Genomic DNA, 22,696 nt, shown 5'->3' with positions numbered 1-22,696 from the left:
GACCAAGGAAAAGGCAGAGATGGACTGAAAGATTTCTGAGTTTCCTACCAGTATTAAAATATTACACAGAATAGGAATGCAAATATTGATGAGAACCAGTTTAGAAAACAGCCTAAAGGGCAGCCCCGATGGCACAGCGGTTTAGCGCTGCCTGCAGCCCGGGGTGTGATCCTGGAGTCCCGGGATCGAGTCCCACGTCAGGCTACCTGCATGGAGCCTGCTTCTCCCTCTGCCTGTGTCTCTGCCAATCTCTCTCTCTCTCTCTCTGTCTGTCTCAATAAATAAATAAAATCTAAAAATATATATATTTAAAAAAAAGAAAAAGAAAACAGCCTAAATATGATTATATTCCAGATACTTAACTCAGATTGGGCTCGATTTTAATATAGTACAAAAGGCTTTAATGATCCACAAAACCCAGTCCTATACTAAATCAGAGCAAATAAAATAGACGTGTGAGCTCTAACCCAAGGTCTTAATTCTATATCCCAGCAATTTAAAATGAACTTGTCTTTGCTTCTGTAAGTAAAAGAAAAAAACGGGGATCCCTGGGTGGCGCAGCGGTTTAGCGCCTGCCTTTGGCCCAGGGCGTGATCCTGGAGACCCGGGATCGATTCCCACGTCGGGCTCCCGGTGCATGGAGCCTGCTTCCCCCTCTGCTTGTCTCTGCCTCTCTCTCTCTCTCTCTCTCTCTGTGACTATCATAAATAAAAATAAAATAAATAAAAATTTAAAAGAAAAAAACATAAAATGAACTAAGACATTGCACATATTCTATAAAACTTTACTCAATGATCACTTCACTAATAGGATCTCTAAAAATATGCCATTTCATATCTTAGTGAATAATGACTTGCATTATGGATGTCTGTACAGGATCTATGGTTAGGACATATGCTGGCAGTCCAGATTCTCTAACAAATACTGAGGGATAATCTAAGAAGTTAATAAATAATGTGGTGATAGTAATAATCAATAATAATATCATAATTAAATAACTGGAATAGGTTAAACTACAAGATGAGTAAAACTGAAAGAAAACTGTTTTCCATTAATTTTAGATAAAGGTCCTATACGAATATAAAATGAAGTTATTTTTGTAGTTTAACTAAATAGGAGAAAAAGGTATAGGCTGGGGTAGGGGAGAGGGCAGGCCAACAGGCAGAGTATCAAGGATTTTTAGAACAGTGAAAATACCCTACATGACACTGGAATTATGGGTACATATTATACAACTATCCAAACCCACAAAATGTACAACTCAACAGTGAACCCTAAGGTAAACTATACATCTTGGGTGATTATGACTTGTCAACATAGACTCTTCAATTTTAAGAAATGTATCACAATAGTGGGGGATATTGATAATGGGAGAGGCTATGCAGGTGTGGGAGTAGAAAGCATACAGAAAATCTCTGTACCTTTCTCTAGCTCCCTTAGTTGGTAGAACATGTGACTATTGATCTCAGGGCTGTGAGTTCACACCCCATGTTGGGTATAGAGATTATTTAAAAATAAAATCTTAAAAATAAGTCTTAAAATTATCCAGATGCTTAAGAATTAGAAAAGAAAAAGGAGAGGGGCACCAAGGTGGCTCAGCTGGTTAAGCACTGGATTCTTAATTTTGACTTAGACCCTGACCTCAGGGTTGTGAGATGGAGCTGAGCCCTTCTTTGGGCTACATGCTGGGTGTGGAGCCTGCTAAAGATTTTCTTCCTCTCCTACTGCCTCTCCACACCCCTAGCGTACTCTCAAAAAAAAAGTTAACCAGGTCAAAGGAATAATATAGATCTTAATGTTGCAGATATTTTAAACTTTACGTAGACAAAGAAAAGACGATGAAAATTATATAGCAAAGTATCAATACAGGTTTTTTAGTTTGTGGGACTATGGATGATGCAAAAAATAGTTTTTTTCTAGTTTTTCCAAATTTTCTTTAATAAACACATACTACTTAAAATTTTTTTTTTACCTACTACTTTTTGTAATAAGAAAATAAATATTTTCAAAAGGATAAAATCCCATCCTCTGGAAGAAAAACATACTCTTCAAATCCTATGAAGAGCTAAAATTCATAGGTCTAGCTACCTCAGGTACTGGCTTTTATCGATCCAAGTTCTAAGAAACATTCCCTTCGTTTTCTTTTTAATCTAAAAACAGGAGTTATATGCACATATAACTGTGCATATATGCATCTTTGGGGATGCTCTGTTGGGGATCCCTGGGTGGCTCAGCAGTTTTGCGCCTGCCTTCGGCCCAGGGCGTGATCCTGGAGTCCCAGAGTCAAGTCCCACATCAGGCTCCCTGCATGGAACCTGCTTCTCTCTCTGCCTGTGTCTCTGTCTCTCATGAATAAATAAAATCTTAAAAAAATAGATAGAATCTTAAAAAAATAAATAAAAATAAATAAAATCTTAAAAAAATAAAAAAGATGCTGTGTGGTGATTAACAGCTTTCAGTAAGCACCTGTGTGCTCTGAATAAATAAATGTAATTAAGGGGTGGGAAAAAGACATGTTTTGTAAAGTTGGTCAGAGATAAATATGCTAAAACAGGTCAAAGAGTTTTAGACGGGACACCTGGGTGGCTCAGTGGTTGAGGGTCTGCCTTTGGCTCAGGCTATGATCCTGGAGCCCCAGGATCAAGTCCCACATCGGGCTCCCTCAGATAGCCTGCTTCTCTCTCTGCCTGTGTCTCTGCCTCTCTCTCTCTCTCTGCGTCTCTCATGAATAAATAAAATCTATTTAAAAAACAAAAATCCGGGATCCCTGGGTGGCGCAGCGGTTTAGCGCCTGCCTTTGGCCCAGGGCGTGATCCTGGAGACCCGAGATCGAATCCCACGTCGGGCTCCCGGTGCATGGAGCCTGCTTCTCCTTCTGCCTGTGTCTCTGCCTCTCTCTCTCTCTATCATAAATAAATAAAAAATTAAAAAAAACAAAAATCCTGGAACTTAAAAAAAAAAAGTTTTAGAGTTATGATTTTAAAATTAGGGGATCCCTGGGTGGCGCAGCGGTTTGGCGCCTGCCTTTGGCCCAGGGCACGATCCTGGAGACCCGGGATCGAATCCCACGTCGGGCTCCCGGTGCATGGAGCCTGCTTTTCCCTCTGCCTGTGTCTCTGCCTCTCTCTCTCTCTCTCTCTCTGTGACTATCATAAGTAAATAAAAATTTAAAAATAAAAAAATAAAAAAATAAAATAAAATTAGGTATGTACAAGCAAAGAGCCTCTTTTTCGACCTACTCAAAGCTAAATGCTATTCCATTGGATCATAATGTTGTTTTGATGCTGTAAAACTGCAGTGATAGAATTCTAGATGATTACTTCTCTGGAAGCACTTAAGTAATAAGTCACCAATGAGATGTAGGCTGTTCAGTAAGTTTTGGTTATGACTGTTTTGCAAAAAAAATGGCAACTGGAGGGGACCCTCAGACATAAAAACAGGAAATTAGTAAGCAATACAAAATATAAAGAAGAAAAAACAAGATAAAAGAGAACGAGGACTCACTTTCTAGCTCCCTGTATAGAACTGACATGATGCATACAAGCTTCTGGGAAAGGGGACATCTATTACAGGCACATAGTCACCTAAGTATCTTAAGCCAGATGTTAATATGTGCAGAAACTGAGTATGTTTAGCAAAGGGTGGAGCCAATGCAACTAAAAAATGTATTTCAGGAGCTAAAAAGCAAGGGTAAATGTAGATTCCCAAGATTCCAAAATCAGAAGCCTTCGGCCGCTAGACAATAAAGCGAAGAATGTTTATAAGAGCCATATAGCAAAGTAGTTTCTTCATTATGAAAAATCCTAGGCAGGATTTGCAGGACCCAAGTAAGGTAGCTAGAGATAACAGCAAAGCCTGTGGACAAAGGGAATCTAGGTATCTGGGTATGAATAAGAAGGAGGAATTAGGAGAATGGAGATCTGGCAATGACGACAAACCTAAATCTGACTCATGTTAGCTGAGTAACTTAACTAGCATTTCTCTAGAATCTCAGCTTCCAAATTTAATATGAGAAAAATAAATGAGGACTATATGCCCTATAAGCAAAAGACTGGTTAAGACTCCCTGGAGCTATACCTTTGTTAAAGAAGCGGTATCCTGATATCCATTTTTTTTTTTTTTTAAGATTTATTTATTCATGAGAGAGAGAGAGAGGCAGAGACACAGGCAGAGGGAGAAGCAGGCTCCATGTAGGGAGCCTGACGTGGGACTCGATCCCAGGTCTCCAAGATCACGCCCTGGGCTGAAGGCGGAGCTAAACCACGGAGCCACCCGAGCTGCCCTGATATCCATTTTTAAATGTCTATTTTCCTAGATTGGGACTCTTTTTGAAATAATTAACTTAAGCAATAAGGATTTTAGTACACCCAATCATGATCTAGAGGCAAACTCAGACAACTCTGACTATGGAAGGTGGATACTGTCTCCCAAAACCCTAGAAAATTCTAAAGAAAGTAGTGAAGAGAGTAGTCAAGAAGAGCCAGGAAGGATGTTAAAAACCAATTCTTGGGGATCCCTGGGTGGCTCAGCGGTTTAGCACCTGCCTTTGGCCCAGTGCGCGATCCTGGAGTCCCGGGATCGAGTCCCACGTCGGGCTCCCGGTGCGTGGAGCCTGCTTCTCCCTCTGCCTGTGTCTCTGCCTCTCTCTCCCTCTATGTCTATCATAAATAAATAAATCTTTAAAAAAAAAAAATTCTTCCTCTCCCTATTTAGGGTTTTGTCTACAGCACACAAACAGGAGGTTGCTGGAATATAAGCCAAAGATCCTGATTAATTACAAAACTGAAAAACTATTCTTTGAGTTAGTCATTCACAAATTGAGTTGATTAACAGAACTACTAGTGGACTTTTAAAAAATGCAGAGTCCCTGGACTCACATTTCCTGAGATTCTTGGGGTAGGTAGGCCCAGGAAGTCATATTCTTAAGAACAGTAATACCCTCCCAAAAGGTGGGTGCCACTACTGATTAGCAAACTATTATTACTAACAATAATAGATTTTGATTAAATCTTTGATTAAATCTTATTAAAGAGGGCAGCCCCGGTGGCTCAGCGGTTTAGCGCCGCCTTCAGCCCAGGGCATGATTCTGGAGATCCGGGATCGAGTCCCCACATCGGGCTCCCTGCATGCTTCTCCCTCTGCCTGTGTCTTTTCCTCTCTCTTTCTCTCTCTCTCTCTCTCTCTCTCTCTCTGTGTCTCTCATGAATAAATAAATAAAATCTTAAAAAAAAAAATCTTATTAAAGAGAGAACCCCCAAAACATCCAAATAAATTGGGATCCCGATAGTTTACTGGCCTACTAATAAACTAACACTGCACATCTTAAAAGAACCTAATTTTCTGGGCAAACTCCAGGCATTGCAACTGATCCAACTAAACACCACTAGAACTCCCAATCATCACTCCATTTAGGACCTTGACCAAATTTGTACCACATCTATGAGATTCACATTCTAGCCAAGATCAGAGGTAAGAGAGTTTATGGCAGAGAGTACAAAGAAGAACAGAAGTGGCAACTGTTAGCTGTACTCTACAATTTACTACATTCATCTCTTATATTTTTTGCTTCTCTCTTTCCTCCTCTTTTACTGTCCCCCCCCACCCCCTTCATTAATTACCACCATAGAAAGAGTCTGGTTGATGATAAAAAACATTGAAAGGACTGGTTATCCTTTAAATCTTTGCTTTTGAAACCTTATTTTTTTTTATTTTTTTTATTTTTAAAGATTTACTTTTATTTATTTATGATAGACACACACAGAGAGAGAGAGAGAGAGAGAGAGGCAGAGACACAGGCAGAGGGAGAAACAGGCTCCATGCCGGGAGCCCGATGCGGGACTCGATCCTGGACTCCAGGATCACGCCCTGGGCCAAAGGCAGGTGCGAAACCGCTGAGCCACCCAGGGATCCCCTGAAATCTTATTTCTATTTCAGGATCCATTTCTCATTTTCATTTCAAATTACATTTAGAACTGAAAGAGAACTTTTTTTTTGAGAGGCTTATTTAAGAGAGTTGCTTATCAAATCATGCTATCAAGTATTTTCAGTGGTTTCCCCCTTAAAATAAAAAATTTCATATTCATTCTTGATATTCAAAACCCTTTGCAATATTAATCCAATATACCCTTAAAAATTTTTATTTATTTATTTATTTATTTATTTATTTATTTATTTATTTATTTATTTATGATAGACATGGGGGGGGGGGGCAGAGACACAGGCAGAGGGAGAAGCAGGCTCCATGCCGGAAGCCTGATGCAGGACTCGATCCCAGGAATCCAGGACCACGCCCTGGACCAAAGGCAGGTGCCAAACTGCTGAGCCACCCAGGGATCCCCTTATTCTATTATTTTTATGGTCTGTGTGTTTGCACTATTTATATGTCGCTTTAAAACACACCATCTTCAGGGGCACCTGCGTGGCCCAGTCGTTGAGCATCTGCCTTTGGCTCAGGTCATGATCCTAGGGTCCTGGTATTGAGTCCCACCCACATCAGCCTCCCCATAGGGAGCCTCCTTCTCCCTCTGCCTGTCTCTCACAAATAAATCTTAAAAATCTTAAATAAATAAATAAATAAATAAATAAATAAATAAAACAAAACACATCACCTTCAGTTGTTGGCTTTATGTGCAATTATCTTCTCTCTCCCAAAAAGATTTTACAATGTGCTAACTCCCCATATACTCTAGCATGGAGATATGTATATAATAGAAATTTAATAAATATTTTCTTGACTATTTTAAAAGAAACAAACTAATTCAGAAGAGTTTTTCCCCTTCCTCTTGGCTTTGCAATTGGGGAAAAGAGTGCAAAGAGCAAAATGGATCAATGAGGCTCTGCTACTTTTGTACTTGAGGAAAAAAGAGATCTCTAAAATAACTTATTATTCTTCTACCATTAAGTATTTTCTAAAAATCTATGTTCAAATTCTATATTAATTAGAAGAGCTAGTTACTTCTACACATTCTAAAAAATATTAGATACGATTACCTTATGACCACTAACATTGAGATTCAAAATACTTTTACTGTACACATTGATTTAACATATCTACCTACCATTCACATCTTATATACATGTTCTCCTAAAAGTATACTGTCTTAGGTAGTTTAGAAGATAAAAGCTGCATTTACAGATTTTTGCTCGAGATACTAAACTGGGTGCTTAATTTTTATGTGAAAAGCTAATTTTGCTTGAACAACTCCACACAATGCATTAGAACTCCCTGTAATATGCTCACATGATATTTTGCACTGCCTCTCAGAGCACACAGCTCAATGGTAACTATATAATAATTTGATTAATGTCCATCTCCTCCCTAGGCTATACATTTCATTCAGGCAGGAACTTGTCTTTTCTCTACCATATTCCTGGTGCCTAGCATGTGCCTACCATACAACAGGCACTCAACAAAAACTTGCTGAATGAATTAATGAACTACAGCAGATACCCATTTGGGTGGTATGACTGAGTGTGCAAGAAGTAATCTGTACAACTGGTGAAGAGTTATGACTGCTGCTCAATCCAGAGGCACAGGAGGTTCAAGAGGTACAGAGGAGAAGAAACATCATACTGCCTTAGAAAACACTCTGAGAGGTTAACACGACACAGAGGTGAAAGCAGACTTCCAAAAGGACATAATTCCCATGACAAACAGATGTGAAGTGTCAGTGTCACAGAATTTCTCTAGGACTTCAGTGGAGGCTTAGCATGAGAGGCGTAACTTACCTCCCCCCACCAACTACGCAGGATTGACAAAACAGCGCAGTGGGGAGGGAGATACGTACTGGGCGAATGTCTGCTGAGTTCCAGCTCTGGTCTCTCCAGGCTGCTCTGAAAGTCAGGAGGCAGCAGGGAAGCCACTCCCTCAGGATGGATCATCTCGTCCTCCGACTCAGCTGAAGCTTCTGCAAAGTACAGATTGGGTCGGGGCAGGGAGGGAGTGAAGGGCTCATCATGTGGGAATATGTAGGGGAGTGAAGGAAATCAAGCAAAGTCATGGGACACAGAGCATATACTAAAAAGAGCACTGTACACAGAAAAAACTCCCTGGGATTAAGAACTACCTCATTTAAAGGGTAGCTTAATTTACTCATCCTGTTGGCAGGAATCCTCTTCTAACAGATAGTTAAATTAAGTGTTTTCTTCCCTGACAAAAGGTAAACAAACAACTCACTTGGCTTAACTACCAAAGCAAATAAGTAGCAGTTTCAGCCTGACTTATTCCTGAAATTGCCTAGTTAAACAGGCCTATCTTACTCAGTGACAGGAGTTAAGAATGAAAAACTCCTTCTAACAGTCCAGGCTTACCTTCAAGTTCTGCAGCTTCTCGGGCTTCACGTTCCAGACGCTGCCTAAGAAGCTCCTGCTGCTTTTCCAGATACTGCTTTATAAAACTGTTCTGGCTCATTTCCTCGCCAATCTGTGTAGAAGACATGGAAAAAGAAAAGTCGAGGAAAGCAAACCAGGAAAACACAGGGAAGAAAATTTCACGGAGCAAAAGTCTTCCTCTTATATTTGAATCCAAGAAGGATTATCAAAATGTTTGAAGGCCCTCTTCTAAGTTTTGTTGAACCAAAATAAAGAATCCTATGATTCATAAAGGATGGCAAAGAGAGGAACCACACATAATTTCTTATTTTAAATATTTAGTTCCCAACCAGTGATGCCCAAGTAACTTAAAATCTAAATTATCTAAATATAATCTAAATCTTCCTTTTAATAATAACAAGAAAAAATACTAGTTTATACCATGTCATTTTTTGTTGATAAAAATGGTCAATCTCCACCTATCCTGGAACCATTTTGTCAAACGTCTCCAAAATTGAAGTACAGTAAAGGATGAAAGCAAGAGATTAAGAAAGGGGATGACCGTTCAGCTTTCAGAGTTTTAACTCTATTTTCTTTGGGTGGGAAGAAATCCTAGGTAACACTATTTAAAATCCAGAAGCTTACTTCCTTTTCCAACTTTTTTTCTGCAATACAGATTCCCACAGCATTCTTCTGTCCTTCAGTTTTCTCTTCCCAAGTCCTCCTCCCCAGAGCCTTCTTGCTTAGCAAGTCCTACTAGAACTCAAGAAAAAATCTGAATACATATTGCTTGTTTTCAGTCCTCTTTCCCAAGCAAGGTAAATGTTTATTTTCATCTAAAATAGAAACAGGTCTCTTGGTACTCAACGGACATTGATGAAGTATGGGTTGCATGTATTAGAAAAGATATGCATTTGCTGCAAAAATCCTAGGTTAATAAAAGCAAAGCTTCAAAGACTATAATGCGATGAACAAAAGGAATAGAATGACAAACTGATTAACTTATATAGTTTCTTAAACTTATTCTTAACTAAACATCTGTAAACTTACTAGATTATGATATAGCTTAATGAAGTGGCAACAAGGGACTAGGAAGGCTCTCTTGTTTTTCCACAGTATCTTGGGACTTCATCTAGTTCCAGAACTGCACAAAACTGCACTAACAAAGCCCTGGATTTTCCTTTATGTACGTAACACACTATAATGAGGCGATTTTAAGAGCTGAAAATGATCTTATGAGGTCACACAGTCTAAAAGTTTCACTTTTTTAAACCGTGGAATGATTTCTAAAGAAATCTTATGCTGAAACTCAATATACATAACAGATAAAAATAGATCTAATTTAGTTAAGAGGGGAGTATAAAGCTATGTACACAGTCCAATGCCTTCTCGTGTTATACATAGGAACTGAAGGACCCAGGACCTCCAAAGGTTAAATTTCTGCCCTAAGTAACCAAGGAATTAATGATGTTTGGGAGTAAGTGCATAGTTAGCATTAACACTGGTAACGGCGGGTAATTTCCAAAGGATTGAATTCTTGGAAAATCTTCGTCAACACCAGACTTCTTGATCAGCAAGTATTTCCTTACACTGCCCTATTGATTGTCTACTTCATATCTACTACATTCAAAGACATCAACTACTTTCCCCAAATCAATGGCAAATAAATGACTTTGGATTCTTGTACTATACTTAATCAACTGGAGTCCCATCTTTCTGCATACATCATTGCAAGTATCAGAAATTAACTAACAGCTCTTCTAATTCAGTTCTGGAATTCCTTATTAAAATTCAACTGTTCCTGGTATGAGGACATTTCCAACCCAGGGAACTTAGGAAAACACCAGTGAGGAATTAAGCATCAAATATACATCATTATGTCCTTCAATAGGTCTATGCATCGAAAGAGCCCACCCTAGCTAACGAACCTTTTTTCTTACCTGGGAATTTGGCTGGAATGCAGCATGGGGTGTTGAGTGTTTCTGTAAATTTTCTAGCATTAGAGCCTGGTACAGAGAAGGGCAAAAGTCAGAAACTAGAGGAAACCCCCCCCCCCCATCCCTCCCCAATCTCTTCACTGAATGCAGTGACTAACCATACATGGTTAAACTGTACTCTTTTCCCAGGGACCTAAAAGCCCTTTAACTAATACTGTTCTCATTCATCTTCAGAAGACCCTTAAACGTAGCCACCATTACTGCTCTCAAATGTACAAATGTAAAATGCAGGCACATGGAGAAAATCAAGTGACCTGGCTATGTAATAAAATCAGTTACAGTGACAGAACCAGCACTACAGTCCCTATTATCTTCTATACTTCTGACTAATGCCCCTTCTAAATCTGGCCATGCAGGTAAAATGACTTCAAATACTCAAGTCAGCTTCAAATACAGGAAACCAACATAGGGCTGCTGGTTTTGGCTTGACTGAATTACTTGCTCAGTTACCCAGGACTAGATCTACTTGAATGAACTTGTATTGTTTCCAACAGAGTGGCATGTAGATTTATCAACTCTATAAAAATTTCAAAAGGGAGGCTATAGAACAAAATGACCACAGACTCTAAATTATGGCTGACTCAAACTACATACACAAAACCTTCAGCTTCTGTAGAGGCAACGGTCTGTCAAACTAACCCTTGATCCAACCCAGCACTAATATGTACTAGAGGCCATGTATCCTAATTAACCCCAGTTAAGACCAAGACATCCTCCTCTTCCCACCATTTACACCAAATCTATACACACAAATCCACCCACCTCATGACGATCCAACCCTAAGCTACTCAAATCGATTCAAAACGCCCATCATATACCAACCTGCCCCCTCTCTCATCAATATTCACCAAACTCTTACCGCCCAAATTGCTTCTGGATGCCCTATAAATTATACACCCCTCTATAACCGAGTCCCTTCAAATCAAGGTTTCTCTTTATCTCACCTCCTGATCTAATCAGGCAGACATTTTACTCTACATCCCGATCCTATTCTTCCGGACACCGACAACCAACCCATTCACCCCTCCGCCCAACTGTACCCCTAACTCCGACCCAGCCCAATTCGCCCCCCTCAGGCCAGCTACGCCGGTGGTAGTAGTGGGATTTAACTCCTTCTGCAGCGCATGCGCCGAAACCACAGACACAAACAAGGAGGGGGTGGGGGAAGGAGGAAGGAGCTTAAGACACTCGGAGAGAGTAGCGCGCACCCTCCCATTTTGGGCTCGCGCCGCTGCCGTTAAGGCGGGAACCGGCGCTATCTCTATTCCAGCGCGAGCCTCACCAACCACCGTGCGCGCGGATCCGGAGGCTCGCGCTGGCGGCCTGAGCGAGCTCGCGCGGAGCCCGGACACTGCGCCTGCGCCGCGGCAGAGCCCCGTCTCTACCGGGTCCGCTCCCCTCCGACACCCCGGCAACGCCGACTTCTCACCCCTTTGAGCCGCTTGACCAGGGCGCTCTTCTGCCCGCTCTTCGCTAGGCCTCGCTGCTCCAGTGCGGCCTTCAGGTCGGTCACCCGCAGCGCCTGAAGAGGCTTCCCGTCCAGAGTCACCTCCTCCAGCTCCGCCATCTTGCGTGAGGTACTCGGGTCCGTCCCGACGGCTTCGGGCATCTTCGGTAATTTCCGCCAACGCCCTTGGAACGTACCGAGTTGACCCCGCCCACTGCCATAGTCAACCCCTCGATTACCACTCAAAACTCCCCGGGTTCCTCCGGAACTGCTCGGGTGTTTCCGTCTCCACATCGGCACCAATCAGTTCTTTCCCTCCTCCCAGCCGCGCCCCCGCCCTCTCTCTGCTTTCAGAGCTCGGTTATTTTCGTCTTACCGAGGCTTTGAATCGAATGTATTCGGAAGCCTTCGACTCTGGCATAACAGAATCGGAGTTGCTCGGCTCTCTCCGAACCTACGGCTGGGGCGCTGGGGCGCTGAGGCGCTTGGGTGTTTGGGGCTGGTCCGCGGCCGGAAGTGCGTGGGCTGCCGGGCTGGCCCTGCTTAGGGTTTTCAGGAAACATGGAAGCGGCGGCGACAGTTGGAATTTAAGCATCTCTGTGACGGTCTCCGGGTTCCCTGTGAGAGGAAAGGGGAGGTAAGCGCAGTAGAAGCCCCTCCCTGGGCCGGGTCAGACTCGGCGTTTGCGGGTTACCCAGGTAGGGCACAGTTGCCGTCCTGCTGCCAGTACAGCTGCCGCCTCCCCATTTCCGCATCCCCGCCACTCCGATCCAAGACTACGTTGCTCTTTGGGTCCTTGGATGCCAGGCTACCTGGCCTCCAGAGCGGGCAAGTGGCAGCACCGTGTCTTTGGGCCCAGACTGTGAACGAAGTCATAATCCTTGAACTTGAGCTTGCTGTGGAGGCCATGTCGCAAGACTCGGCAAAAGTTTTTCCTTACCCCGAATAAGAGAATAAAGTTCCTTAAGGAGGAATTGCTTCTTGTAGGGCCGCTGTGAAAAAGGCAGTCTCGGACTGTTTGGGAATTGAACTGATTGATGTTAATTTTAAGTATAGGGTTTCCTTTCCTTGTCACTGCAAATACTCCCAGATTGCCGCAGAACAATAAAATAGGTCACTGATAAGTAGTTTAAGGTTTTCATTGTTAGAAATTCAAACTGGAAACCTATTCAAGTCGTCTCACCTTCTATTTGCATTACTGATGCAAATCAGTGGCAGGGCATAAATGAGTATTTTACATTAAACTTTAAGGAAAATGTGCAAAGACATCAATTGTCCTACATCTACAGTAGTGTCACACTTGTTAGGGTCCTAAGCTACCAAACTAACTAGACATTTTCCAGTTTAGAATAAACTGGCTTCTCCTATTTTTTCTCACTGTGTTTTATTTTGGGTAAGGCACTTACTCTGGTCTTCAATTTTTCCTGGTGCTTTACTGGAAATGTAAGGAAGTAATGGATGTTATGAAGTTCTTGGCATATTTCAGAGGCTATATGCACATTACAAAGAAGACTTTCTGGGACACCTGGGTGGCTCAGCGGTTGAGTGTCTGCCTTTGGCTCAGGACCCGGATTGATTCCTGCATCAGGCTCCCTGCAGGGAGTCTGCTTCTCCCTCTGCCTGTGTCTCTGCTTCTCTCTCTGTGCCTCTCGTGAATAAATAAGTAAAATCTTAAAAAACAAAACAAACAAACAAAACACTCTTTCCATCACGTATGATTTTTTTTTCTTCTCTCACTGTTGATAGCTCTGGAATGATTAACATCTAGGTCCAGATTGGCTGCATGTACTAGATTTAAAAATGTGTTCCTTTTTTCTAAGATGAGACGCACCAATGTTAATCACTGTTTTTTTTTTTTTCTTTACTCAACCTGGAACATAAAAGTAGGCCAGAGAGAATGAGCAAGAAATGTGTAGATTATTTTTAGATTCTTTATAAGAATAATGGAGAGAAGCAGTCTTTGGGGAGAGTGATGGTTTCAAAAAGAGGAAGGTTGGCAAATGTGAAATTAAGTTACTCTTGAGTGACCTCTCTAAGGTAATTGGATAATAACCAGTATGAAGTACCCTGTTGTGTTCCTGTAAATTGGTGAAAAGTAATTTTATCTGTAGATGCTGATTGTGATAAGATTCCTTTTTGGGAAGTTGTGTTTTGTTACTTATCTAGAGAATATATAACAGTGCTTTTATCTTTCAGGATGCCGCTGGAATCATCTTCCTCTTCAATGCCACTATCCTTCCCTCCTCCTTTACCCTCAGTACCAGATAGTATTACTAACTCTTCCCCACCCCCAATGTCTTACATCACTTCCCAGGAGATGAAGTGTATTCTTCACTGGTTTGCCAGTTGGTCAGGTCCCCAGCGTGAACGTTTCCTACAGGACCTGGTAGCTAAGGCAGTGCCAGGAAAATTACAGCCACTGCTGGAAGGGCTGGAGCAGCTTAGTGTGTCTAGAGCAAACCGACCACCTTGTATCTTTGAGTGCCAGCTGCGTCTTTGGGATCAGTGGTTTCGAGGTTGGGCTGAGCAGGAGCGCAATGAATTTGTCAGGCAGCTGGAGGTCAGTGAGCCAGACTTCGTGGCAAAGTTTTACCAAGCAGTGGCTGCTACAGCTGGTAAAGACTGATGGACATTAAAATCAAAGAAGATAATCACAGCTGATGGAGCCACAACTTTACTGTGAGAACTTCAAATGTGTCGCTTAAAGGTCTAGGGATGGTATTCCAATCAGCTGATTGAACTTGTTGACCTGTACAGGCTTGATTATATCTTTGGGGGCGGGGGAAGGGCAAAGGAAGAGAGAGAATCTTAAGCGGGATCCATGCCCAGCACTGAGCCTGATTTAAGCGGGCTTGATTTCACAATCCTGAGATCATGACCTGAGCCAAAATCAAGAGTTGGATGCTTAACCGACGGAGCCACCCACGTGCCCCAAGCCTTGGTTATTTCAATGTTAACAGCCTATCAACTGGACTGCTCACATAATTGTTTTCCATCCAAGTAAATCCAGTCTGCCTCCTAGCTTGCTCCTTTCTACATATCAGACTCTGAAGAATTCTGTGGCTTCTTTTGCAAGTATAATGAGAGGGAACCTACACATTATAACTCAAGCATAAAAAAAAAAAATAACTCAAGCATATTGCTGGCCCGTGGGGCTCTTAAGTAAAGCTTTCCTACTCCAGAAGCAGGAGAGAAGGACAATAAAAGGTCATGTTTTTATAGTTTAACTGGATTCACATGGTTGGTTTCACTGCCCTTTCCAGATTCTGGCATAATTGTGTGATATGCCAACTATTAGCTTTCCTAGTGATGATTTTGTAAAATTATGAAAAAATCAGGAGAGGGAAAAAATTAGTTACTCCTTCCACATTGATGTTTGTTTGAATCCAAATAGCAATGACTTCTAAAGTATATGTGATATTCTTGGAGCTGGTAACAGATTCCTATTCTGTAATTTTGCTCTGTGATATGAAAACAAGTGACACTCTATAGGTTAAAGGGTTTATTTTTTGTATCAAAATAAAGAATCCTCAGAACCATGTCTCTAGCTCTTTTTCATTACAAGGCTAGTATAGAGGTGATACCTAGAGAAAGGCATTCTGAGAAAAGGTAGACTTTGCATCCAGTTGTCTTCCAAGAAATGATCTGCCCTATCTACCCTGTCATGCTTTGGGTAACATCACACCTCCCTTATTCCTCCAACTGGGTCTCTTGTGTCTTGGAGCTCTGGTGAATGGTGAGGGGCAGATGGTGCCACCCGAAGAGTAGCTCGTTTCTGATAAGCCACGGTCCCCAGTGCACCCACCAGGATAAGCAGTGTTAGGCAGAGTCCCATGGACAGTGCAGGATGGGTCACGGAGGGATTATGGTCCAAGGTAGCCAGCAACCTAGGAACATAGAGGTAATATTTGGCTTGGAATAATGCCCAGGTTTGGGAGGTGAAGGGCTTCACCTTTATCATAATACACAGAGCTCATGAAACCTTGCTTCATCCAATCGGTAAGCTACAAAGGAAATCAGAGGAATATAGAACCTGAATGTAGGAAAAAGACCAAGATCCAAGTCTCCTAGAAAAGAAGAGGAAAAAAAAAAAATCCGAGTCTCCTAGCAAACTTAAGTTGTTAGAAGCTAACCTGGCGGTGAGGGAAATGATTTAAGGGAAGAGTTAGACTACGGTGTTTGGGTAGCTAGACATGGTGCCCCATTAGTACTTAAGGAAGTTCTAGAGGTGAGGAACTCCATTACTGTGGTGGGAAGGGTGTCCCATAGTGATAGACCTGAGGTCATCACATTAGTTTTCTGAAATAACCCTGTTTAGGACCTACATAGGAGTGAGTGCTTAATGCAATTTCAAACATCTGGACTCCTGGATTTGAAGGAAAACTACTTGGAATATTGTCTTACTTGTGTTCTGTGGTAAAGCTGGCTCCTCCATAGTGTACTTCTAGGGGTTTCTGGAGAGTCAAGGTCAGGGCCCTGTGTAGCATACCAACTGAAGGCCCTCGGCAGCCAGAGGACTTCCACATGTACACGGTGAACACTAGGCTAGCAGTAATGGAGGGGCTGTGGAAATAGCACCTATAGAGACATTTGGATCTCTTAAGGGAGGTAGAGTCCCTGGAAGAGTAACTCCTGAAACAGGTACAGGCTTAGGAATGGGAGTTGAAGAGTTGTTCAGTAACCCACTTATGCAGTTCCCTTGGCCCACTGTATGAATCCTCAGCCTGTACTATCCCTTTACCTGCTGGCACCGCCTCTGCTCACCAGGGCCTGTAGTACTGCTTCAGTCAGCTCTTCGAGCTCTCCCTTCCCCATGGAGTCGCCAGGGGGCCCAGCTAATTGTAAAGACAGCTGGAATAACCCATCTTGGATCGGAAGACTCACAGGTGGTGAAGTAACAGCGCTGGTACCTACGTTAGTTTGACACAGTCGACCCCGGGGACAGAAGAGAAGACCATAGTACCCAGGTATCTGCAAGGAAATACATAGCAGGGTATAGTTTTGATCATAATTGCTCAAGCCCTCCTTCCCAGGAAAAAGTACAGCCTAGGTCAGGGTCATGGACTCAGTGGGTACCTGGTTAAAAAAAAAAAAAAAATGAATGAACATCGAAATAGGTTGGATAGTACTACTGTACAAGCACTTCTAAACTTCCTTTTGCCAATGTGCTGCATAGCTTTTCACTTACGATGCCCACCTGAATAGCTTTTCCAGGAAGGCATGAGGCCCAGGGTGATCCCTCTGCCTGCACCTTGTATGCTCCTCTCTCTGTGCATTGATGTAAGTAGCAGCGGCCAGTGAGCTCTGCTTCCTTCAGGTATGGGATCTGAGAGGGATGCCTGGTCTTGGCCTCATGGAACAGTGGTGAGGTGATGTTGGCAAGGAAGCAACGACTCTGGGAATGGTAGATTTCCCCATGGAGGTTCTCTGCCCCCAGTGAGAATCCATTTTCCTTCTTCCAGCACTCACTCTGAAGGGCGGGGCAGGAGGCAGAAAAATGTTTGCCTAGATGCCCTGGAAGTTGACTCTGCTCTGGGCCCACTCAGTTTCACTCTATTCTCTAGTCATCTCACCCCATTGGCCAAGGGCTTGTACATGCGGCAGCCTTCCAGCATGGGGTCAGAGGAACAGCTTCCCTTGTCCAGATGCAGGTAATGGCAGCCCACTCCGCTGTGGGGAAGGGATGGCATCTGACACTAGGGTCCCTGACAGCTCTACAGCCCCTCAACCATGCAGCGCTCATACCTGCCAGTACAGAAGAAGTCTGAGGAGCCAGCCCCACACGTAGTCACCAGGCCAAATTCCAGGCCAGCTCCTGCTTGAGAGACAGGAAGAGAGAGAACCCTCAGAACAAAGCCAGGGCACCTGGGTGGCTCAGCGGTTGAGTGTCTGCCTTCGGCTCAGGGCGTGATCCCGGAGTTCCAGGATTGAGTCCCACAACAGGCTCCCTGTGAGGAGCCTGCTTTTCCCCCTGCCTGTGTCTCTGTCTCTCTGTGTGTCTCTCATGAATAAATAAAATCATAAAAAAAAAAAAGAACAAACGAAGCCCCAAGCATCCCTCACACCAGCAGATAATCCCTCCCAATCTCTCTCACTGCCCCCAAACTGACTCAGGTCACGAGGGCCCCTCTGCCATTCTCCTTGTTCTCACCCTGGCCCCACAACAGCTCCTGTGCAGCGCTGTGATTGACTTGGTACCAGCCAGAATCTCTGAAGGCAGCGAGAGTGATTGGATCAAGTCGAGTGCGCCGGGCACCATCGAAGGTAGCGGTCATTATAGAACCCTGGAGCATTCGGGCCTCCCAGTGTGAAGACAAAGGGCCCTAGGGAGGAGGTAGCTGGTTGCCACCTGTCTACTCCCCGTTCCTTCCGGCACCCCCAGGTGTTCTCATTCTCACCTCTTCTTCCAAGGGAACACCCACTGAAGTCCCTGGCACTCCCAAGTGTTTGGCCAGGCTGTGGCTAACAGTTGGGGTGGTTAGAAGCAGCTGTCCCCACTCATCTCGCCGTGTCACTTGTTGCCTTGTGGAACAGTTCTCCCTAACTGAGCACAAAAAACGAAGAAGGCAATATGAGAAGAGGAAGACTTAGGAAGGGTAGAGCAGCACCGGAAGGAAGGAGTTGGTGGGATGGTAGTGATCCCCTCTTGCTGACATCGTAGGAAAGCTTGCCCTCACTCCTCTCATTTACCGCTGGGTCCCGAGGGGCAATCCCGCCACTTCTTGAAGAGCTGTCCGGAGAAACCCAGAGCATGGAGCAATTCGTGTAGTGTGACCTAAGGACAAATGACTGCAGGGTGAGGGGGGTGGGGGATGGAGCAGATTGACTAGCCACTCTCTAGTCCCTCTGCCCAATCAGCTCTTCTTAGAGTTGAGGCAGCTTCTCCTCCAATCCTTAGTAGATTCTTCCACTCCATGGGAAGCTGAGTGACCTGCCCCCTTCCCCCAACCTGTTTGCGCCATCCTATTCATCATGCAGCAGTCACCATGACGATGTCACGATGGCTGAGGCTGGGGCTGGTGAGATGCTGGGCGCAGTAGACAATGGTGCCAGCGAGGGGTCTGTCTTCTGAGTCCAGCTGGCAGCAGGCAGCATAGGCTATGACAGAGGGCTGTGGATGGGCCAGGACAAGGTAGATGGGAAGCAGGGAAGTGGGGTACACAGAAGAGATCTTCCTGAAAGTGGACATCCCAGGGACTCAGCAAGGATGAGCTTGAAGGGGCTTAGCTCCCACCCGAACTTCATCAACATGACCAAGTCACCTCAAATAAGGACAACTTAATAAAAACTGCCTTTGTGCTCCCTTCCCCTCCCCATGATACTTAAGATTAAGAGAGGCAGAACAGGGGAAAAGATTTGATTAGGGTCTTACCTCTCCATGGCATTTGGAAGTGTGGGCCACCAACACATACAGGAGAAAATCAGTGTCTCGGACCCCAGGCCCATCTGGCTGGACCAGTTGTGGGGGACCCTGCTCTGGCCACAATGCATAACCACGGAGATGGGCATCAGGGATCTGGCCCGGAGTGAAATGAAACATCTAGCTTAGCAGGTGAGGACAATAGGAAACGGTAGTGGGAGTGAGGAGTGGACAGTCTTTATCTTTAGTGGGCCTTAGGGTCATTTAGGCAGCTGGTCAGAATAGGGACTCCTGGCCACTCCCCCCCACCCCCCATTTAATAAATTCCCTAGGGGAGAAGGGGCTCAGGAATTTACATTTGTTAGGAAGCACTTTAAGTGACTTTGGTGCTAATTGTCTTGGAGAAGACTAGGCAGGCTGGAGATCTTCAGATCCCCAAATCTGAGAAATTGCCCTCACCTTTGCCCCCAGGCAAGTCTCTCCCTTGTACTCTGGGTTTAAGAGGCTGCATCTGCCAAGAATGAATATCTGTAGGTGAGCTGGAGACATTTCTGTGCCCCTAAAGAGTCAGTATATACATTTTCAAGGGCATGAACTCACCTGTGATAGTTTGGGGTGTCTGGGTCCCCCCAGACAGCATGGCAGTACTGTGCAGGGTCTCGACTCAGAAGCAGGGGGCCTTGCACTGGAGGAACTTAAAAAGATAAGCGGTTGGGATCCCTGGGTGGCTCAGTGGTTTAGTGCCTGCCTTTGGCCCAGGGCCTGATCCTGGAGACCTGGGATCGAGTCCCACATCGGGCTCCCTCCAGGAAGCCTGCTTCTCCCTCTCCTGATGTCTCTGCCCCCCTCTTTCTCTCTCATGAGTAAATAAATAAAATATTTTAAAAAAACATTTTATTTATTTATTTATGAGAGACACAGAGAGAGAGGCAGAGACGCAGGCAGAGGGAGAAGGAGGCAGAGGGAGAAGGAGGCTCCATGCAGGGAGCCCGATGTGGGACTTGATCCCGGGACTCCAGGATCACGCCCTGGGCCGAAGGCAGGTGCTAAACCCCTGAGCCACCCAAGCTGCCCCTAAATAAAATGTTTGAAAAAAAAAAGATAAGTGGTCAATTTCACCTCAACATCTTAAGAGTTCCTTTTCTCTGGTTGTCTTCCCCCCTAGCCCTTTGCTTCTCAGCCCTCCCTGCCTCCTTCTACTCTCCAATCACCTGCGAGGACCCCTTGGAGTTGCTGAGTGGCCTGTCTGGCTGCAGCCAGGGCCAGGGCTTCGGGTCCCCCTCTTATTTCGGCTCCCTCAGGATCCCAAGCTCCGGCTGATGCAGGATCTCTGATATAGCAGATTCGGATTCGCAGGGGTTGGGGATCACGGGAACCAGGGAGGGTGAGGGAGGAAGAGTGGAAGTTTGGGGCAAGTTGGGAGAGATGGGGCCTGAGAAGGGTCACAGACTTCTGTGTCTCATCATGTAGGCATCTGCTCACGACAGTCCCCAGGAGCAGCAGCAGCAGCAACATCTTGCAAGTGTTCCTCCGTAACCTGCGCTGGATCCTGTCTTCTTCTTTCTTCCCCGCCTTGCTCACTTCTGGCTTCCCTCTCTTTACTATCTCTCTCCATACCCTCTCCACCACTCTTGCTTATTTTTTCAAGATTTCAAGATGTGGAGTGTTGTTGACAAAATCTACAGTTCCCTCCAGGAGGTCAGCTGTAAACCACAAAGACCAAAGCTGCCTCCTCCTGGGGGTGCCAAAGGTGGGGAAGCTGTGTGTGTTTGTGTGTGTGTGTGTGTGTGTGTGTGTGTGTGTGTGTGCACAGCGTGGTGAGGGCAGAGGGGGCAGTGTTATTCCCAAAGCCTCAACTGATCTTTACCAAGAGGAGCCTGCCTCATCTAGGAATCTCTCCTAACCCTTTTTCTTTTCTTTTAAAAAGGATTTTATTTATTTATTCATGAGAGACATAGAGAGGCAGAGACATAGGCAGAGGGAGAAGCAGGCTCCATGTAGGGAGCCCAATGTGGGACTCGAATCTGGGACTCCAAGATCATGCCCTGAGCCCAAGGCAGGCGCTCAACCACTGAGCAACCCAGGCGTCCCTTCTAACCCTCTTTCATCTCTCATCCCAATTCCCCTTTCTGAGCAGACAACCTTGGAACCTTCCTAGAACTAAAAAGTTGGTATTAACATAATGGTGTGAGGGGGTCGCTCTGTGCTTCACAGATGCTTACTTACCTCATTGGAGATGGGTGAGCATGCTTCTGCATGTTCCTGGCCCCAATATCAGGACTGGGTGGACTCTAACTAACTGAAAGACCTTCAGGTACCTCCCCCATCTGTATAGGGCACCTAGTAGGTTCTCAGCAAATACATGTTGGCTGATTGACCACCTCCTAGGAAAGACTGCCGTGTTAGCTCTGTGAGGCTTCAAAGAACCACATATATAGGCATGCTGGGAGGGAAAGTCACCTCTTAAAATGGACATTAATAGAACATGTGCAAAGATGTTCTCACCCAGGTCTTGGAGCCCCCTGTTTTCTTTGCTCACGCTGTGCTTTCACATCCTGTTTCCCCTGCCTGGACACTCCGCCTTCCCTGCCTGCCTGGCTAATTCCTACCTTCCCTATAATTACTTTGGGAAGGCTTTCTTACTTAACACCTCCTGCCCAAATTCCACACTTGCCAGATGGGAGGGAGCCCACTTCACAGGAGGGGCTTCTCTCCTCCTCTTCTGCAATAATCACTGGCTTGGCGGCTCTCCCTTCACATCCTGCACTCCTTCAAGGCAAACCTGCTTCCTGGCTGGCTTTGTAGCCACAGCGCTTGGCACAGTCAAGAGGGCCTAGTTATCAGTTGGTGGATGAAGGAGCAGACCCAAACCCCCAGTCGCTTAACTTTTGAGGAAACAGGTCAGGGGTAAAATGATGGAAAGCAACACAGCTAATTAGTTACAGACAGGCTAAGAGTTTACAGAATGGCTGCTGACTTCCTAGGGAGGCTGGATTTTATACGTTGATATACCAGACCTGTGGCAAGGGAGGCAGCCAAACACTGGAGCCAGACCAACTCTGCCACTTTCCACCTAGGTGACGATGGTCGAATGCCTCCAGGTGCCCATTTGCAAAAGACAGGTGATTGTACTTACCTGACCAGGTTGCTTTGAGGAGAAAGCAAAGACTTTAAGGGGCATCTGGGTGGCTCAGCTGGTTAAATGTCTGACTTGATCTTGGGGTAATGAGTTCGAGCCCCACATGGGGCTCCACTCTGGGCACGGAGCTCACTTAAAAAAAAAAAAGAAGTTTGTAAAGCCCTGAGAACAGTGTCCGTTGGGTTCATGATAAAATACCAAGTCACATCACTTTCAACATGGACATGTGTATAAATCTTTAGGGGGACTCTTGTTCTTTTTCTAAGACAAACCTTCTTCTCCACGTGTCATATGCCTCTTTTTCCTTTTTTCCTGGCTGGGTGTCCAGATTGGGGGGGACCCCTCTGGGTCAGGATTGGCCCAAAGGAGTCTACATCTGTGGGGCTCGCCTCAGGTTTTCGCCCCGCAGCTGTCACGCCTAATGCTTTGCTGCCCCCTTGTGG

At 44.7% G+C, this 22,696-nt stretch overlaps 3 protein-coding genes across 8 annotated transcripts in view; 1 reads left to right on the top strand and 2 right to left on the bottom strand.

Annotated features, from left to right (window-relative positions):
- Positions 1–12,063, bottom strand: part of ACIN1 (apoptotic chromatin condensation inducer 1) — a 35,990-nt gene extending 23,927 nt beyond the window's left edge. For 2 of the 5 annotated variants that reach the window (XM_041758156.1, XM_041758159.1), the window contains exons 1-4: positions 11,737–12,063; positions 10,251–10,316; positions 8,311–8,422; positions 7,788–7,907 (exon numbers count right to left, since the gene is read on the bottom strand). In XM_041758156.1, coding sequence (XP_041614090.1) covers positions 7,788–7,907; positions 8,311–8,422; positions 10,251–10,316; positions 11,737–12,048 — 610 coding nt within the window. In that variant the 5' untranslated portion in view covers positions 12,049–12,063. The remainder of the gene's footprint in view (positions 1–7,787; positions 7,908–8,310; positions 8,423–10,250; positions 10,317–11,736) is intronic. The other 3 variants (XM_041758158.1, XM_041758157.1, XM_041758160.1) reach the window with 3 other exon arrangements.
- Positions 12,064–12,136: 73 nt separating this feature from the next.
- On the top strand, positions 12,137–15,290 carry C6H14orf119 (chromosome 6 C14orf119 homolog). 2 transcript variants are annotated; one of them, XM_041758163.1, is made up of 2 exons: positions 12,137–12,391; positions 13,951–15,290. In XM_041758163.1, exons 1-2 carry the CDS (start codon positions 12,147–12,149, stop codon positions 14,378–14,380), a joined length of 675 nt encoding a protein of 224 aa, XP_041614097.1. In that variant the 5' UTR covers positions 12,137–12,146; the 3' UTR covers positions 14,381–15,290. The 2 variants fall into 2 exon arrangements, with proteins under 2 accessions (XP_041614097.1, XP_041614098.1); XM_041758164.1 differs by having other exon boundaries at positions 12,211–12,391; positions 13,935–15,290.
- Positions 15,291–15,433: 143 nt separating this feature from the next.
- On the bottom strand, positions 15,434–20,629 carry LMLN2 (leishmanolysin like peptidase 2). Its single transcript, XM_041757826.1, is given in 14 exon segments — positions 15,434–15,641; positions 16,159–16,332; positions 16,496–16,725; positions 16,952–17,224; positions 17,328–17,424; positions 17,500–17,569; positions 17,906–18,077; positions 18,153–18,298; positions 18,445–18,529; positions 18,740–18,951; positions 19,033–19,270; positions 19,574–19,625; positions 19,715–19,799; positions 20,326–20,629. Coding segments are annotated over 14 exon segments (2,346 nt in total).
- Positions 20,630–22,696: the final 2,067 nt, after the last annotated feature.

Source organism: Vulpes lagopus, chromosome 6, assembly GCF_018345385.1.
Source record: "Vulpes lagopus strain Blue_001 chromosome 6, ASM1834538v1, whole genome shotgun sequence".
Classification (NCBI taxonomy): domain Eukaryota; kingdom Metazoa; phylum Chordata; class Mammalia; order Carnivora; family Canidae; genus Vulpes; species Vulpes lagopus.
The sequence above is the reverse complement of the archived record's forward strand: the minus strand, read 5'-3'. Positions and strand labels throughout refer to the sequence as shown.

Excerpts from the sequence above, each read along its gene's own strand:
- C6H14orf119 (XM_041758163.1), top strand. The coding sequence starts at position 12,147 with ATGTATTCGGAAGCCTTCGACTCTGGCATAACAGAATCGGAGTTGCTC. Across the intron at positions 12,392-13,950 it reads CCTGTGAGAGGAAAGGGGAG|GATGCCGCTGGAATCATCTT; the intron begins GTAAGCGCAGTA and ends TTTATCTTTCAG.